This window comes from Archocentrus centrarchus, chromosome 15 (assembly GCF_007364275.1).
Source record: "Archocentrus centrarchus isolate MPI-CPG fArcCen1 chromosome 15, fArcCen1, whole genome shotgun sequence".
In the NCBI taxonomy this organism is placed as follows: Eukaryota; Metazoa; Chordata; class Actinopteri; order Cichliformes; family Cichlidae; genus Archocentrus; species Archocentrus centrarchus.
Genome location: NC_044360.1, coordinates 17,972,854 through 17,990,335, shown reverse-complemented (window position 1 = coordinate 17,990,335; position 17,482 = coordinate 17,972,854). Strand labels below are relative to the sequence as shown.

The window sequence follows — 17,482 nt, the reverse complement described above, 5'->3', positions numbered from 1 at the left end:
TAAATAAATTCAAACTTGTGCATCCAGTTCGTTTTTTAAAGTCATTAAAAATATATGCTGTACAATCATTCCACCCTGGAAGAAGAACAGGTCAAAGATTACATGGATACTCGTGCAAACCTTTGAACACAACTGTCTGTGTACATATGACAAACTGAACTGGAGATTTTTTGATATTTTAAAGTCAGACGACAGTCAATTATCAACATTTCATTGATTGCTTTTATCTGTTTATTTAATGAGAACACTCCCTCCTCTTCCCTAAAAACATTCCTTTTTTTTGGTGGGCTGTTCCTCTAATGGCATGGGAAACTATCTGCATGAAATGATGAATTTCAGACAACTGAAAGTTGAGGAGTGCGTTTGTGCTGGTGCAAAGTTTGATTTTGTCAACTTTTGACTTTGTTCTCATTGACTCACTAGGAGGGCTGCACTGCACTTTTTGAAGACACCAGCTAGAGACTGCTATCCAACTGCCGAAAAAGACATAAAGAACTCATGAGAATCAGCTCTTACATTCTTTTCAACAATCCAGTACGTCTGGCCAATTAATGTTAATTCTCTGCAAAGACGATAGGCAATATTGTCTTTCTGCTTAAAAGCCTCATGGATCAAAGTCCTTCACAGCCACATCCACCAATTGTCATGGAGTGTGGGTGGGCCCAGGGTAAACAGTAATATCTGAGTCAAACGTGGCAGTGCTGGTGCAGAGGGTGAGAGGCATCTGAAGCTGTAGACCATGTGTGCTGCAGCTCTGGAGGAGTACTGTGGATCCATCTTTTGGGTGAGTTGAACAGACAGAAATAAAGTCGCTGCTGGAAGTTTGAAGGATTTAGGTAAATTGATTCACTGTGGCCTCTAGTGTTTTTCAGCCTCTCAAAGAGAAAAACACTCAATAACTTCATGCAAACAAATATGATTAGTAACCTAGACAATAAATTGTCTAGAAGCAAAGTTGAGAATTACAGCAGATAGACACAATAACATCTTATAACACCATGTCAGACACATGTTGCTGTGACAGGAAACTTGGCTTCTCCTGATAACTGGTTGGGCAAACCAGTTTCAAGATGACTTGAAACGCTGAGAGATCTTTATAAACTTTTCAAAAGCTTTAAAGCGGCACATGTTCTACATGATCTCAAAGACTTTTGTTCTTATAACACATTAAAGTCCTCAATATTCAGCTCCCTTTATTCCATATCCCTGTCCTCCATGAGCATTTGTTTCTGTAGTGCCAGTGTAATGTGCACATTACACATCAATATAGAGCAGAAAGCAGGGACTTAGGATATAATCCTGTCCCTGTGGTTTAATAATGTTGTGAGATTGATTAGATGTGCTTTAGGAGGGCTAGGAGGGCAGCATGACTTTGTGATGCATGTTTGTTTGTATGTGCCCTTCAGAATGCTTCATATCTGCAGCGACCAGACCCAGACCTCCCAGTATGTGTGGAACAGACGGTTCTTGTCTGGATCCCTCTGGGCTTCCTGTGGCTCTGTGCCCCTTTGCACCTCGTGTCTCTCTTTAGGAAGACAAAAGTAAACACAAAACACCTGTCAAAGCTCTATATCTGCAAACAGGTAAGAAACACTCTCTGATTAAGACATCAAAAATACAGTTTTTTAATTTTATAAGTCACCTGACTGTTTTCTAGTTTCAAATGTTTAACTACACTGTTAAAAATGTAGTTTAGTAGAAGTTTTCCTATAAATTTTACAGAATTTTCCTGTTACTTTTAAATATGTGAAATATGAGTAAAATTACAAAAAAAAATAGACTGAATCAACATGTGTAATGTAAAATGACATGAAAAACCTGTACCTGCGAATAAATGTGATTTTTAATTGTTTTATGAGAATTTCCTATTTCCACAGAACATAAACAGAACATAATTTCACAAATATGTAATGTTTACTTAAAAGATAAAACTTTTACATTCTAGTTTAATGCTGTAAATACATATCTAAAATTTGATGCACTGAGTGAAAATGATGGTAAAAGATGGAAAAATAACAATAAAAAAGTAATTTCTGTAACACAGATTTGTTGATTACCAGAAATGTGCAATTATGAAAGTTTTCACAACAAAAGTGGTGTGGTGTCTGATCGATCTGTGTGTTAAATTGTGTGTTAAACTGCATTTATGTTTAGGTTTTCTTCTTTAGGATTAAGGCCTTGAGTCAGGGCTGCTTTAGGAGTGAATGGTATGAGAGTGTAATCTCTTGTTGCTCTCTCTAAAAAAGGAATGACCTCACATACATGCAGGAAATAAGCTATACCTGGTTATTCAGAAAATACTTTATGTAGTGTCTGTATTGTTCTGTTAAACTTTCTATGTGTATGCATATATGGTCTCTTTCTTTTAGGCCTTTATTGTTTGTGCAGAAGGGTAACCTGAGCTTTAAGGTCTGGCCTCAAGCCAGAAGGAATGCATAGAATGTCCTTGTAGCTTTCTGGCATGCCATATAAGGAATGACCATATGTTTAGCTGTAGGTTAGGAGGCTGAAGTTTGTTTCTTAACCATGTATGGAAGGCAGGATGTGGGGGTTGCCAACACTACACTATATAACCTTTGTCTCTTCTTATGTTCTGGGAGCTAGGGCGATTAGAGACATACCCTCTCCCAGGTCGCAAAGGAAAGCGCCTGTTTTGACATTGTCTTTTTGTAAATAAACTTTATGTTATACATTAAGACTGTCGGCGAAGGATTTCTTCAACCACATCATGAAACTACAATTTTGCCACCATAAACTACATTTTGGCGTCACGGAACTGAGAACTGATTGTGGGCGACAGCATGCGGTCAGCTTCTGGGGAGCTCATGGCCAGGAGCCTTCTTTATGAAGTGAGTGTGCTTTTGTTTCATTCCAGCTCACACAGCAAAGCACCTGTGTTGGAGGATTTTTGGGTTTTTGTGTGTGTTGTAGTTATCCTTCGTTTTAAATTTTTGAGTATTTGTGAGGTTGAGAAAAAAAAAAAAAGAGAGGGAGAGAAACAGTGTTAAAGAATGAAGTAAAATAAGAATTAAAAGAAAAAAAAGGACAAGGGTGATGGCTGTGAGATTGATCACCTCACTGAGAATGCCCACCCTCGGGGTTTAATAGGTTTAGAGGTCCTTGCGGTCTGTTTAGGATATAAAGGTTAAAGAGACCAATGTCTCAGAACACGCCGCAAAAAGCTGCCAACCCTTAAAAGTCCAGGGATTGCAGGGTTTCGAGGCCCCTCGATTAATTTTGAATCATAAAAGTAAGCAATTGGGGTTTTGAAGTCCTTTGATTTAAGATTAATTGTAAAAGCTGCCCCCCAAATGACAGGGAAATTGGGTTTAGAGTTCCCTCGTTTTATTCTTAAGACTAAAAGCAAGTATTTGGGTTTACAAGTCCTTTTCTTCTTCAGAATAAATTGTAAAAGCTAGCCCCTGTAAGAGAAGAAATAAGAGTAAAAGAGATAAAAGTGTAAAAGAGAAGAAATAAGAGTAAAAGAGAAAAGTGTAAAAGAGAAGAAATAAGAGTAAAAGAGAAAAGTGTAAAAGAGAAGAAATAAGAGTAAAATGAAAAGAAATAAGAATAAAGATAAGAAAAGAAATAGCCGCTTAATAGGGTTAAGCCTTCAATAATGGAGCTGCTTTAGGTAGGCCTAAATCCTATTTAAACATTAGAATTGTTTTCTTAGGTCAGTTTTTTTTTTGGGAGGAAAACTGGAAGTGTAAAAAGTTCTGTAGAAAAGTTTTCATTGACACTGAGTTGTGTATGATATAACCTTCTATTTGACTTTGCATTTCATTAAGAGGTAGCATAAATTATCATCCTAGAACCAGATAAGAAGAAGCGGCATTAGTGGCAGAGAAGAAAAAGTCGACTAGTCTGTGTGTTTATGTTTCATGTTGAGCGAGACGTGTGTGTGTCAAATTGGTTATTATTTTTGAATAACAAAATTTGACCTGACTTTCCTGGCTCTTTTGTAAAGTCTAAATGTGTTTATGTGAAATGAGATGTGTTTGACCGTTATGTTGTGTGTGTGCCGGCCTGTGAGTGTGTGCTTTTGTCTGTGTAGAGAGCAGATCACCTGGGTGTGTAGGCATATGTTTATGTGAATGGATGGATTAAATGTGTGAGAAGGAGCCTTTCACCCCCCCTCCTTCTTATGTCTGTGTGTGTGTGTGTGTGTGTTTGCCCCTCCTTACCCCTGAAGAGCAGAGTGGTGTGTGATTAACAAATTAAGTTTTATTGGCTTTAAAGAGAAGTAAAAGTTTGTGTGAAATGGAATAGTTGGAGTAGAGGAGTTGACAATTGGTGTTAAAATGTGAAAAAGTGATAATCTGGTACATACATTGTTGTAAACAGAGCATGTGGTTGTGCAGGATTTAAGTAGGAGGAGAGACAGAGCTGTGAGGCCTCTGTCTGCTTAGAGTTGTAAATCATCCACATGTGGTTGTGGACATTTTTGGCCAAGCGTCCATTTTGGTTTTTGGGTGTGCGTGGATTCACCATTTTGTGGAGGTGTGTGTGAATTTGAGCCTGTCCTTTGTTTGTTTATGAGGAGGAGTTCCCCCTCCCTCCTTCCTTTTTATTTCTCCTGCACTTGGAGAACATCTCTGTGTGTGTGTGTGTGTGTGTGTGGGTGTGGCATCTTGCCTTATGCGGTTGCTGCTGATTGGTAATTAAACATAGAGGTTATAGATGTTATATTATGGGTAATGATAAAATACACAACATATGAGTTGCCTGCTATTGTTAGAAATTCAGACACTTCTTTGAGGGCTTTATAGTTAACAGTTTAAGGTTAATATGTCTTAATGATCTTGTTTTGGTGCTCTTACAATTTGTGCATCTTTCTGTAAGAGGTCTTTGATGACAGAATTCCATGATTCCTTTTTAGAGGATTTTGTTAGTTTTATGGTTCTGTAGCACAGACGGAAATGATGGGCCTAGTCAGATCCCGTGCAACATATTTATTTTTTTCCAGACACTGTGGAAATACAGAGAAAGGTTTACTCTCGGAGCGCACTCGCTGTAAAGTCTGCCATTACAACTGACTAGCCTTCTTCTTCTGCTGTCAGCTTCTTATGCATAACATGTTACAGTAATACTGTTAAACACAAACCATATTACTTCTGGACAGTCTCTCTGATCACCATACTGGTGTATCTGTAGCCACAGTTTTACACATAAACAAATTCTTTTAAGAACTCAAAACACACTGTTATATTGTATTAACTCTTCTTAAAACAAACTTCAGGCATGTTAAACTTTAGCAAACACAAACAAAATATAAATCCTTGCTTTAAAACACATAACAAGCATATAGAGTCCATAGACTTTAATCACGACTCAGTAACTGGGTCTGTACTACTACACAGCCCCCACCTGGTGCTTTAGCTTAGCTTTACACTTAGCTCTGATGTCATCTCATTATCCTGACACACTCACTCTGTCCAATATACTCTTCGCCAGCCACTCGTGCTTCTGTGCTAGACATCTGCTTCCTTTGACAGTTTACTCTCATCATTTTAGCTTTCACACACAAACACTCGTCTGATTAATCGCCGCGGTCGCCACGGACGCGCATCCGCCATTCTACAATAACAGTGTGGCGATTTGATCCTACCAGACACAAACCTTAAGATCTACTCTTTAGCTCGATCTCTTTGACACTACTGGGCATTTATGATCTATTGCTACTGTTGTCTATCATTTAAGTGTTGTTTACAACCAGCTTACCTGTGGAAATACAGAGAAAGGTTTACTCTCGGAGCGCACTCGCTGTAAAGTCTGCCATTACAACTGACTAGCCTTCTTCTTCTGGCCGTCAGCTGCTAATGCGTTAGGCACCAAGCACCCCCTGCTGGCGGAACTACATATCAACCCAAAACACACATTTAGATGATTTGACAGTAACAAAAAGAGCAATAGTATTTGTCCCAAGCAAATGTGTCCTTTTTATAGAGTAAAAATTAAATGGGGGGGCATCTATTTCTCTACCTCTATCTACACCCAGGTGCCACACTCTCCCCCACAAAATTAAATGTCTCCTGACATTTCAGTTCAAATCACAAAGTCAATAGTGTCTTTAACACAGTCCAACAGCCCAGGGTCTCCAAAAGGCCCTTGTCTCAATAGCCTGAGTCTTAATTATCTTACAGTGTCTTTGAACCAAAGTCGGCTGACCTAACGTGTCATAACTCAGCATCGTTGGCTGTTGTCTTGACCGGTGAGGCCGCTGTCTTACAGTCTCTGTCTCACCTCCAACTCCAGCTGGAACATCTGTCTCTGACTCACCACTCCCCAACCTGTCAAGGTCAGGTTCAGGGACTCCGATCTGCATGGATGCATCCTTGTCACTCTGCAGTGGCAACTCCTCTGCTTCCTGACGACTTTGTTGAGGGACTCCGACCTGCAGGGATACATCCTTGTCACTCTGCGGTGGCAACTCTGCTGTTTCCTGATGACTTCGTTGAGGCTGGAAGGGTTCCACCAAGGGGTTTAGTGAAGTGTGCCTCTGTGTTCTCCCTGGAGCGGGTCTGAGGTACCCCTGATAGGTACCACTGTAGTCGTCATCTGAAGTGTCGCTGTCCTCTGGCTGCTGCTGTGGTCCATGTGCTGGTGGTGACCTTCTCCTTGTAACAGTCTGAGAGTCTCTCTGCAGATGAACAGTCTTCGCTGGCGTTGTTTCAAGGGGAAGGAAGTCACACAGGAGCAGGAGGTTCCTGTGCACTACCTTATCTCTTCCTTTACCGTTTTCAGGACTGATCTGGTAGACAGGATTGTCATCAGCTTTCCTCTCCTTCACTTTGTAGACGTGGTTCTCCCAGTAGGACTGGATCTTCCCTGGGCCACCCCTAGGAGTGAGGTTCCGGAGGAGCACTCTATCACCGGGTTGAAGATCTCTCCCTTGAACTTTCTTGTCATAATAGGCCTTTCCTCGAGCTGCCTCTTTATTAGCAGTCCTGGCAGCAATTGCATATGCCTCCTGCATTCTCTTCTTCCAGCAGTCCACATAGTCATCATAATCAAGATGACTTTCATCCTTCTTTAGACTAAACAGCAGATCAATGGGCAAGCGTGGTGAACGTCCGAAGATCAGGTGATAGGGTGCGTAGCCTGTTGCCTCGCTCTTTGTACAATTGTACGCATGTACAACTTTCGCTAGCGACTCTTTCCAATCATCTTTTTCCTTGTCCTCCAGGGTACGTAGCATGGACAATAGGGTTCGGTTGAATCTTTCCACTTGACCGTTACCCTGTGGATGGTAGGGTGTCGTGTGTGAGCCCTGGATGCCAGACAGTTCCTTTAACCTTGCCATCAGCTTGTTGTCAAACTCTTTGCCCAAGTCGTGATGCAATTTGGTTGGGAAACCAAACTTGAGCGCAAAGTCGTTGAAGAGCTTGTCAGCGACTGTTTTAGCTGCCTTGTTCTTTGTAGCATAAGCCTGGGCAAACCTCGTGAAGTGATCCATGATGACCAATATGTACTCATATCCGTTCTTGCACTTTTCCAGGTGCAGGAAGTCTATAGACACAAGCTGGAATGGGTAGGTAGTATGGATCGGTGTCAGAGGTGCACGGGTCTGCTTACTCGGCTTCTTCTTCTTGAGGCATTCGCATTCTTTGGTGACAAAGTGTTCCACGTCTTTACTCATCTGAGGCCAGTAGAACCTTTCTCGAATGAGGTCTAATGTCCTTTCCACTCCTAAGTGGCCCATCTCTTGGTGCAGTTCCTTAAAGACCAATGGACGATAAGATTTGGGGATCAGCAACTGCTCTCGACGAGAAGTATACCGGCGCAGAATGCCATCTCGGTCTACCTGAAGCTTTAACCACTGCTTAAGTAGTGTAGCTACAGCAGGTGGTTCTGCTTTCACCTCAATTCTCCTCGGTCTTTGGTTCTGGGACTTGTACCAGAGGACTCTTGCCAGGACTTCATCTTCCTGTTGTGCTCTGCGGATCTGTTCTGGGGTAAAAGGCTGATTGCTGTTCTGGTCTTTTACCAGCTCAAGAGCACTGGCCTGGACGACTCCAATGCCTTGGCAGGGGTCGTTCTTTTCTATTGCCACCACTTCTATGGATGCACTTAATACTTCTTGACTGACCTCCACTGTGCAGTGACTCATGTAGTCGTCTATGTCCAGCGGCATCCGCGACAGCCCATCTGCATCGGTGTTGGTCTTGCCTGGACGATAACGTATGGTGAAGTTATAATCAGCCAACTCTGCAACCCATCTGTGGCCTGTGGCATTGAGTTTTGCAGTAGTGAGCACATACGTCAGCGGGTTGTTGTCTGTGTATACCACAAAGGATGGGGCATGATACAAGTAATCCCGGAAACGTTCACAAATGGCCCACTTCAGCGCCAAAAACTCCAATTTGCCAGAGTGCAGGTGGTACTTTTTCTCTGCTGGACTTAGGGTGCGGGAGCCATAGCCTATCACTCTCATTTTTCCTTCCTGTCGCTGGTATAACACAGCACCCAAACCAACTTGTGAAGCATCACAGTGTAACACGAAGGGCTGGGTGAAATCAGGGTATCCGAGGACAGGAGGCCGTGTAAGAGCGTCTACAAGCTGACTCAGTATTTCCTGGTGGGAGCTGGTCCACTGGACAGGTGTGCGTGAAGGTAAGTGGCCTCTATTTTTCTTCTCTCCTCCTTTGTGCTTATCTGCTGGTGAGGCTGTAGAGTTGGTTTCAGGGGCTGGCGGACTAAGCAGGCTGTACAGTGGCTGGGCCACACGAGAGAAGTTGGGGATGAAGGGTCTATAATAAGACAGAAAACCAAGCATCTGACGTACTTCTCCAACAGTGGCAGGTGTCTTCTCCTTTAGAGCCCTTACTGGAGCCAACTCCGCTGGGTCCATGGTATAGCCTTCTCCTGTTACCAACCGACCCAGAAACTTTACACTTGACTTAAACAGTTCACACTTCTTCGGGGTCAACTTAACACCATGCTCCTTGTACCGCTGGAGGACAAGGCGGATGTGCTCTAGGTGGTTCTCGAAACTATCGCTGTGCACAAGATTGTCGTCCAGGTATGGGAGGCAGATAGTGTCTCTGAGGCCAGCCAAACAATGTTCCATGCTCCTCTGGAACTCTGCAGGTGCGGAGCTCAGCCCAAAAGGGATGCGCACCCATTCATAAAGCCCCCAGGGTGTGATGAAGGCTGTCAACGGGCGGCTTTCCTCATCCAGGAAACCCTGGTGGTACGCCTTTCCTTGGTCCAAAACTGAGAACCATGAGCTCCCACCCAGCGCATCCAACATGTCCTGAATCCTGGGTATCGGGTGGCGGTCTGGAACTGACTTGCGATTGAGCTCTCTGAAGTCACAGCAGAGGCGGAGACTACCATCCTTTTTCCGGACACACACCACAGGTGATGAGTAGGGGGATCGTGATGGTGTGATCCAGCCTTTGTTAAGCAGGTCTTGCAAATACTCCTTCACCTCTTTGTGCAGGGGCTTTGGGACAGACATGTAGGTCTTTTGCACTGGGCTTGGATCATGGAGGGTGATGTGCATCCTCAGAGATGGTATCTGGCCCACATCATCGCTATCAAATGCAAAAGCCTCACATTCCTCTCTCAGCACCTCTCTTACCGCTGCCTGCTGACCTGGACTTAGGTGCTGGAGATCAACAGGTGGGTCCCATGACTCTGGCCTGTTTCCATACACGTTCTCTGGCTCAGGTGACTTGAGCGCTGCACTGCTTTTGGGTTCTTGTGTCAGTTCATTTACCTTTGTCTCCACGGTTGCTGCATAGACTGTCTTAACTGGCTCGAGGTGTCCAATCACCTTACGGCTCTCCAAGTAGGTGGTGTGGCTTGTTGTGTTAGTCACTGGGATGGGCACATATGGCACTTTTCTCTCTGGGATTTGTAGAAGTACCTCATGATAAATTATGCCCTCGGGTGGTGGGTCTGGCATATCTGGTGAGAAGAGCATGTGTTGACCTCTGGCTTGTGGACTAACATGTGCCCGCAGGTAGACTACTGTGACTTGGTTAGCTGGTAAGGGCACTCTCTTGACTCCTGTACATACCACACCAGTCTCTGAATCTTTGCTGCTGTTCTGTACCAGCTTGACCATGTTGTGTGCCGTTTTCACAGTTATTTCAAAGGCTTTACTCACTTTGTGTGCAAGCTGTTTCCTTCCATCTTTTGTACTTCCATCTTTCTTGTTGACAATAGCCTCTATAACATTATAGCCAATGATGGGGTCACTGGCTACAGCTGGGTCACTTGATACTAATATCGGGACTTGTAGATTATTTACTTGGGAAGAGTCATTATCTAGTCTGAAATTGACTTCTATCCAGCCAATGTAGGGGATGGGCGTGTCATTAGCGGCAAAAACTGTCAGCGTCTCATCCTCTAACAGTTCTGAAATGGGCCGAATAACTGTGTGGGGAAGATTGTTTCGCCGCCAGGTGTCATTCACTATGCTGGACTGTGCACCTGTATCCCACAATGCTTTGACTGAATGATTGTCCATGAAACAGTTCACCATGCATCTTCTTCCTACCAGACTCACCAAACGTGACTGACGTCGGGGGGGAAGGTAGTGAACTTCAGTTACTGCTGATGAGGCACTAGGTGTCTCCTTCGGGGCTGGTGCTGGTCTCGACTGTTTGTTTTGGGACACGTGGTTTTGGACTACTGATGGTCCCATCTCAGCAGTCCCTCTCCGTTTCCCGACGGCTGTCTTGGTGTTCGGCATCCACGAGAGTAGTGGCCCTCTCGCCCACATTTGAAACAGTGCGAACAGTTTTCTCCTTTTCCTTCTTCTCTGCACTTTCTACAGCCTCTCTCTCGCTGTTTTGGTTGCATAGGGCGTGAACTGGTTTCCAGAGCAGCCGCAAACATCTGTTTCATTTCTTTGTGCAGCTCTTCTATAATCTGCTGTGTGTTCGGGCTGTCCGACTTAGTCTCTTTCCCTTTAACTGTCTTCACAGCCACTGCAGTAAGAGAATCTTTGGACACGGTGGAGCTCTGAGTGGACGTCGGAGTGACCTGGCATTCTGTTTGGAGCTCTTGCACCTTGGGAATCTTGGCTGCAGTTGACCTTTTACGTTTCTCAAGTCTTTCACCTTCCAACTTTGAAGCTTCGTTGACTCTCTCTATCAGTTCTTCATCTGTTATGCTTATGTTGTGAAGAAGAGGAAGTAACTGATACTTTATTGAATCACTGAGCAACCCGGTTTCAATAGAACGTAGAAACTTGCGCTGGATGGTGGCTCTGCTGTACAGTTCATCAGTCTCTTCGTTTGCTACCTTCCATAACAGTTTATCTTTTAGCTCAATGGCACGAAATACAAAATTTAGGGCAGTTTCTCTGGGCTCTTGGGAGATGTTGAGGAGCTGATGGTAAAGTTCTGTGGGACTGTCTACCTTGTAGTGACCCTTTAATATAGTGAGCATTTTACTGAGGGTCAGCCCACGCTTTATCTCCAGCATATCTCTTAGAGGCATTCCTGGGGTAATAGCCCTGATTACTGCTTCAACTACTTCAGCCTCTGAGTGTCCTCTCTCAACCCCCATTTCAATTTGGCGGACTAAGCTGAGATAGGATAATTTATCCCTCTGTCCCTGCTCTCCAATCTGCCCACAGATTTTAAACTCCCTCCTCAAGGTTACCTCTTGCAGAGTTCGTGTTGGCTCTGGCTGGGTTTTGGGTGGAGAATCTGTAGTCTTCAGTGGAGTGGCGCACAACCTGACATTCTCAGGGTCTTTCTTTGGCACAGACTCCTCTGATAGGGGTTTCTCAGATGACTGACACTCATTTCCACTTAAACTCTGGATGTATGTGGCTATGTCTGTGTAGAACTGTTCCACTTCATCCACTTCTTGAGCTTCCTCAATCTCATCAAACACGCCTTCTGCCATCTTGATGAGTGTCCTCTTGGTTTGGCTGGGAAGGCCTCCGCTGTCTAAGCCGGAACATTTCAATCGCCTGCAGACGTCCACGAGAGGCTCTCTCTCCAGCTGCCACAAAGCTGCACTCACTTGGTCTCGCAGAGGTTGCACCTTTTCCATCTTTGACTGATTGAGGGAGGTTCGTCTCTTGGGAAGGAGGGGCGGCTGGTGGTGTTGTGACTCACTAGCGCCACCTCCTGGCTGGCTCGCCAAAATATGTAGCACAGACGGAAATGATGGGCCTAGTCAGATCCCGTGCAACATATTTATTTTTTTCCAGACACTGTGGAAATACAGAGAAAGGTTTACTCTCGGAGCGCACTCGCTGTAAAGTCTGCCATTACAACTGACTAGCCTTCTTCTTCTGCTGTCAGCTTCTTATGCATAACATGTTACAGTAATACTGTTAAACACAAACCATATTACTTCTGGACAGTCTCTCTGATCACCATACTGGTGTATCTGTAGCCACAGTTTTACACATAAACAAATTCTTTTAAGAACTCAAAACACACTGTTATATTGTATTAACTCTTCTTAAAACAAACTTCAGGCATGTTAAACTTTAGCAAACACAAACAAAATATAAATCCTTGCTTTAAAACACATAACAAGCATATAGAGTCCATAGACTTTAATCACGACTCAGTAACTGGGTCTGTACTACTACACAGCCCCCACCTGGTGCTTTAGCTTAGCTTTACACTTAGCTCTGATGTCATCTCATTATCCTGACACACTCACTCTGTCCAATATACTCTTCGCCAGCCACTCGTGCTTCTGTGCTAGACATCTGCTTCCTTTGACAGTTTACTCTCATCATTTTAGCTTTCACACACAAACCCTCGTCTGATTAATCGCCGCGGTCGCCACGGACGCGCATCCGCCATTCTACAATAACAGTGTGGCGATTTGATCCTACCAGACACAAACCTTAAGATCTACTCTTTAGCTCGATCTCTTTGACACTACTGGGCATTTATGATCTATTGCTACTGTTGTCTATCATTTAAGTGTTGTTTACAACCAGCTTACCTGTGGAAATACAGAGAAAGGTTTACTCTCGGAGCGCACTCGCTGTAAAGTCTGCCATTACAACTGACTAGCCTTCTTCTTCTGGCCGTCAGCTGCTAATGCGTTAGGCACCAAGCACCCCCTGCTGGCGGAACTACATATCAACCCAAAACACACATTTAGATGATTTGACAGTAACAAAAAGAGCAATAGTATTTGTCCCAAGCAAATGTGTCCTTTTTATAGAGTAAAAATTAAATGGGGGGGCATCTATTTCTCTACCTCTATCTACACCCAGGTGCCACAGTTCCTTCAAAAAGGAGAAAAAAGTGAGAAATAAATAAAGTGGGTTCTAAAGAAATGGTTTTAAAGAGAGATTACACGTCCAAGATGCTTGGTAGTGTAATAAACTTGCTCTGTTGATGCTATACTGCAAAGCTATGTGGAGGATGGATATTATTATATATATGTGTGATTTTATATGTTAATATCTGAACTAATCGTTGCCTTTTCTCTTTGCCCTGCATGAGAGACAAGGGAAGTGGCAACATAGACAGAGCTAGAGGAGACATTTGGCCAGAGCCTGAAGGCCAGTGGATCAACCTCTTTGAAAGGCTAGTGTTTTTCTTATTCACAAACTCTTCCTGATATGTTCTTTAAACATTTATGAGTACATATTTACTTTGCTTTTAAAGATATATCTAATTTGGTATTTTATATAGAACATCTGCTTGATTTCAATTCTCTGGCAATTTGGCAAAAGATTGGACACATTTAAGGGGTTTATACTTTGTTGATGTTAGTAATAGTGTGTCTTATGGTGCATATTGAGCTTAATTCTGGTTTGGACAAATTTGAGTTATATTGTTATAGTAGGTTGAATAGTTTTTGCGTCAGAACGTTTGTATTTCTTCTGGTGTTGGCAATTGAGTGTTTACTGATTGTTGCCGAGCGACTAATAAATAAGTGGTTTAAGATTCAGGAAATGATCAATTACTGCTAATGATAAACAAATAAACAGATAAATAAAATTGTCTGATTGCAATACCATTGATTAATTGGAAATAAAATAAGTTCTTTGAAAGTTAATTAATTCATTGGGAAAAAAGGGAAATTTGAGAATTCATTAAAATGTCTGACAATGATATCACAGTTTTGAGAGCAATTACCCCAGTAGAGGTAGTTCAACGGAGTAATCCATTAATTAAATTACTCATTGCAAAGACATCAGAAAAATTGCAAAGACGATGGCCATATATTGATCAACCCTGGCCTAAGGATGGAACTTTTAATCCAGATGTAATTCAAACCATAAGGGTGCTTGTGTCTACATACAAAGCGGAACAAAAGAAGGGGAAGAAAGGAGAACGACGAAAAGTGGAGAGAGAAGTGGAACTGAGCATCTTACAGCTGTTTGACATCGAAGGACAGAAGTTGATACAAGCTACAAAAGAAGAAAGAGAAAAAAGCTTGAAAGAAATTGAGGAAAATACAAAATCAACGCAGAAACTGATGGCTGAAATTAATCTGCCGTTCTCACAACTGATTCCAGTACAAAACCTACCTCCATACGAACAGAAAGTGGAGTTTGAAGACGTCTGCTTACAATTACCAGTACTTAATCAAGATGGCAATTACCACATTAAGGATGACAACGATGGAGTAATTGAAGTGGGACAAGCTGAGACCACTACAAAACTGGTTCCAAGTTCTAAAAGTAAAAAGAAGACATCAACCTTGAAGGTTAGGAACAGAAGGATGGAAAAACAACAGGATCAAGAGACTCTCAGAAAGCTCAACCAGATAAAACTGGGAGAGAGTAAGAGAAAAGAGGAGAAGCAAGCTGTGGTCATGCAGAGCCAGCAGCCGTCAGATCAACCAGCAATACAAATGCAGCCCAATCAGGCTGAACCTCAACTGTTGCAGCCATCATTGGTGATTCCAGTGACCTCTTACCCTCAGTCAGTGTATAATCGAGTGCAGTCCTGGAGAATCAGAGGACAAAGAACATTTGGAAGAGGAAGAGGAAGAAGTTTTAATTTAAATTTGCAACAGTTTTCAGAGGGATGTTACAACTGTGGACAATTTGGTCATTTTGCTCGTAATTGCAACAGATCCAGAGGAGTTAGAGGCCGACCAAGTGGATCCAGAGGCCCGGCAAACCCTTTCATGGGAAAGGAACAAGGATTTTAGGGATGCCCAGAGAATCGGAGCGAGAGATGTCAGCTGGTAGCATCAAGACCAGAGAAAGATTCAACAGTAAAGGTGGATGCTACACATCTCTGTGTGTGAGGACAATATGCGAGGAAGCAAGCTACGACCTGAAGAACTCTTGGAAGCAGAGAATTGTTGGCTGTTTGTCAGCATGGATTGAAGCAACATCATTGTAATCTTTCTTGGATGCAAGATGGCATTTTGGCCTTTGAAGCAATTAAACAGAGGCTGCAAGAAGCTCCAGCATTGGTGCTTCCAGACTATTTTAAGAACTTTTTGAGTGTTTGCCTCTGCGGGTAAATATGCGTGTGGAGTTCTTTGTCAGACAATTGGAATAGGGACAAATTCCCAATATGTTTATTATTCTAGTGCTTATTCAAAAGTGGAGCAGAGACTACCACTATGCTATAGAGTCCTAGTGGGGATTCATTGATGCATGACGAAGCATTATTGGTCATGAGGGGTTACCCAGTGAAAATTTTATCTAATGATAGTTGCAGAAATTGCTGAGCTATGATAAATATACATTGACTATGTCCAGAATTAGAGACTATTGTTGGCTTTTGGAGCAAGAAGATGTCACTTAAGTGAGGTGCGTCATAGCTAATTTAGCCAAAAACTTGCCAAAACCAAAAGATGGTGAAGGATAAATTGAGTGCTGATTATGCATTAGTAAAAGGGTAATTTGTTGCTGAATTTCTGTCCAGAGAAGTGAAAAGCAGATGGGGATTTTAAGATTGGAAAAGATGGAAGAGAGTTTGTGGATAAGACTGTAAAAGTGATCGTGAAAAATTGGGAAAAATTGGGAATTAAATAGTGCCTTGGTGATGTTTATCATCTAATTTGTGGAAGAATGAATGGAGTTTTGAAAAATTGTGCTAAGATTTGTCAGCATGCGAACAACTGACTTGGATGATGGATGTGGTGATACTCACTTTGATGTGTACTCCTATTAGATCTTTTATGTTGAGTTTTATTATAATCTTCACATCTGTTTTTATTAGTAGTTGTTAGTTAATTAACTCTTACTAACCATTGTTACTTTTTCTTTGTTTGTTTGTTTATGTCTTATATAGTGATGTGATGCTTCCAAGGGGGGAAATGAGAGAAAATAAGATAAATTGGAAATGCAAAAATGGGAAATAGGAAATTTTACATTTATCTAAAATAAAAAGAAAAATTAATGAATTAACATTTGATGTTTTAATGTTATTTGTGGTTTTTACAGAAGATACTGTTCAGTGTTTATTGTGTCTTTCAGAAAAGGTGTTCAGGAACCCGCTGAGATGAGGGGTTCATATGTATGGACAATAAAAAGGACTGAGATGCTTTGAATCAACACAGTATGGATACCACATGAAGGAGCCAAAGCTGTTGGAGAACTACAGTTGATATTCAAATGTTTGGCTGAATTTATATGATAATAAAATATTGCTTCATTGTATGTTCATTACAGTAACACAATAGCAGAACTTGTGACAGTTTTTCATGTATGCATAACATGTTTGGTTAAATCAATTTAAGAAGGATGTCTGTCATTTGGTAAGTACATTGGAACCTCAGATGTTTTGTTCTTTTGCTCGATTCTAGGGAGAGAAATGGATAGGCAGGGAAGAGGTCCATAGAGAGGTCCGATGGGTCGACCAGCTGATCTAATGGACACTTTTTTGATTTTATTTACTGAGGCTTTCTTGTGTATTTGCTAAATGGTCACATGACAATCACTTTTTTCTTTTTGAGTTCCTCTGAGGTGCCAGAAGTAGGGGTTTTTGCTCCCACACCTCACAGGAAATCAGAAAAAGTATTTGTTAAAGTTATGTTATGGGAGAAACTGTTGTTTGGAGTAATAATAGATGTCTTTGTCTTTTGAGACTTAGTTGGAAGTCTCAAAGGGGGGAAATATGTGGTGTCTGATCGATCAGTGTGTTAAATTGTGTGTTAAATTGCATTTATGTTTAGGTTTTCTTCTTTAGGATTAAGGCCTTGAGTCAGGGCTGCTTTAGGAGTGAATGGTATGAGAGTGTAATCTCTTGTTGCTCTCTCTAAAAAAGGAATGACCTCACATACATGCAGGAAATAAGCTATACCTGGTTATTCAGAAAATACTTTATGTAGTGTCTGTATTGTTCTGTTAAACTTTCTATGTGTATGCATATATGGTCTCTTTCTTTTAGGCCTTTATTGTTTGTGCAGAAGGGTAACCTGAGCTTTAAGGTCTGGCCTCAAGCCAGAAGGAATGCATAGAATGTCCTTGTAGCTCTCTGGCATGCCATATAAGGAATGACCATATGTTTAGCTGTAGGTTAGGAGGCTGAAGTTTGTTTCTTAACCATGTATGGAAGGCAGGATG

General features: G+C 42.2%; 1 protein-coding gene across 3 annotated transcripts in view; it reads left to right on the top strand.

The window, feature by feature from the left end:
- Positions 1-688: 688 nt before the first annotated feature.
- Positions 689-17,482, top strand: part of LOC115793631 (canalicular multispecific organic anion transporter 1-like) — a 50,654-nt gene continuing 33,860 nt past the window's right edge. For all 3 annotated transcript variants that reach the window (XM_030748677.1, XM_030748678.1, XM_030748676.1), the window contains exons 1-2: positions 689-784; positions 1,407-1,583. In XM_030748677.1, coding sequence (XP_030604537.1) covers positions 740-784; positions 1,407-1,583 — 222 coding nt within the window. In that variant the 5' untranslated portion in view covers positions 689-739. The remainder of the gene's footprint in view (positions 785-1,406; positions 1,584-17,482) is intronic.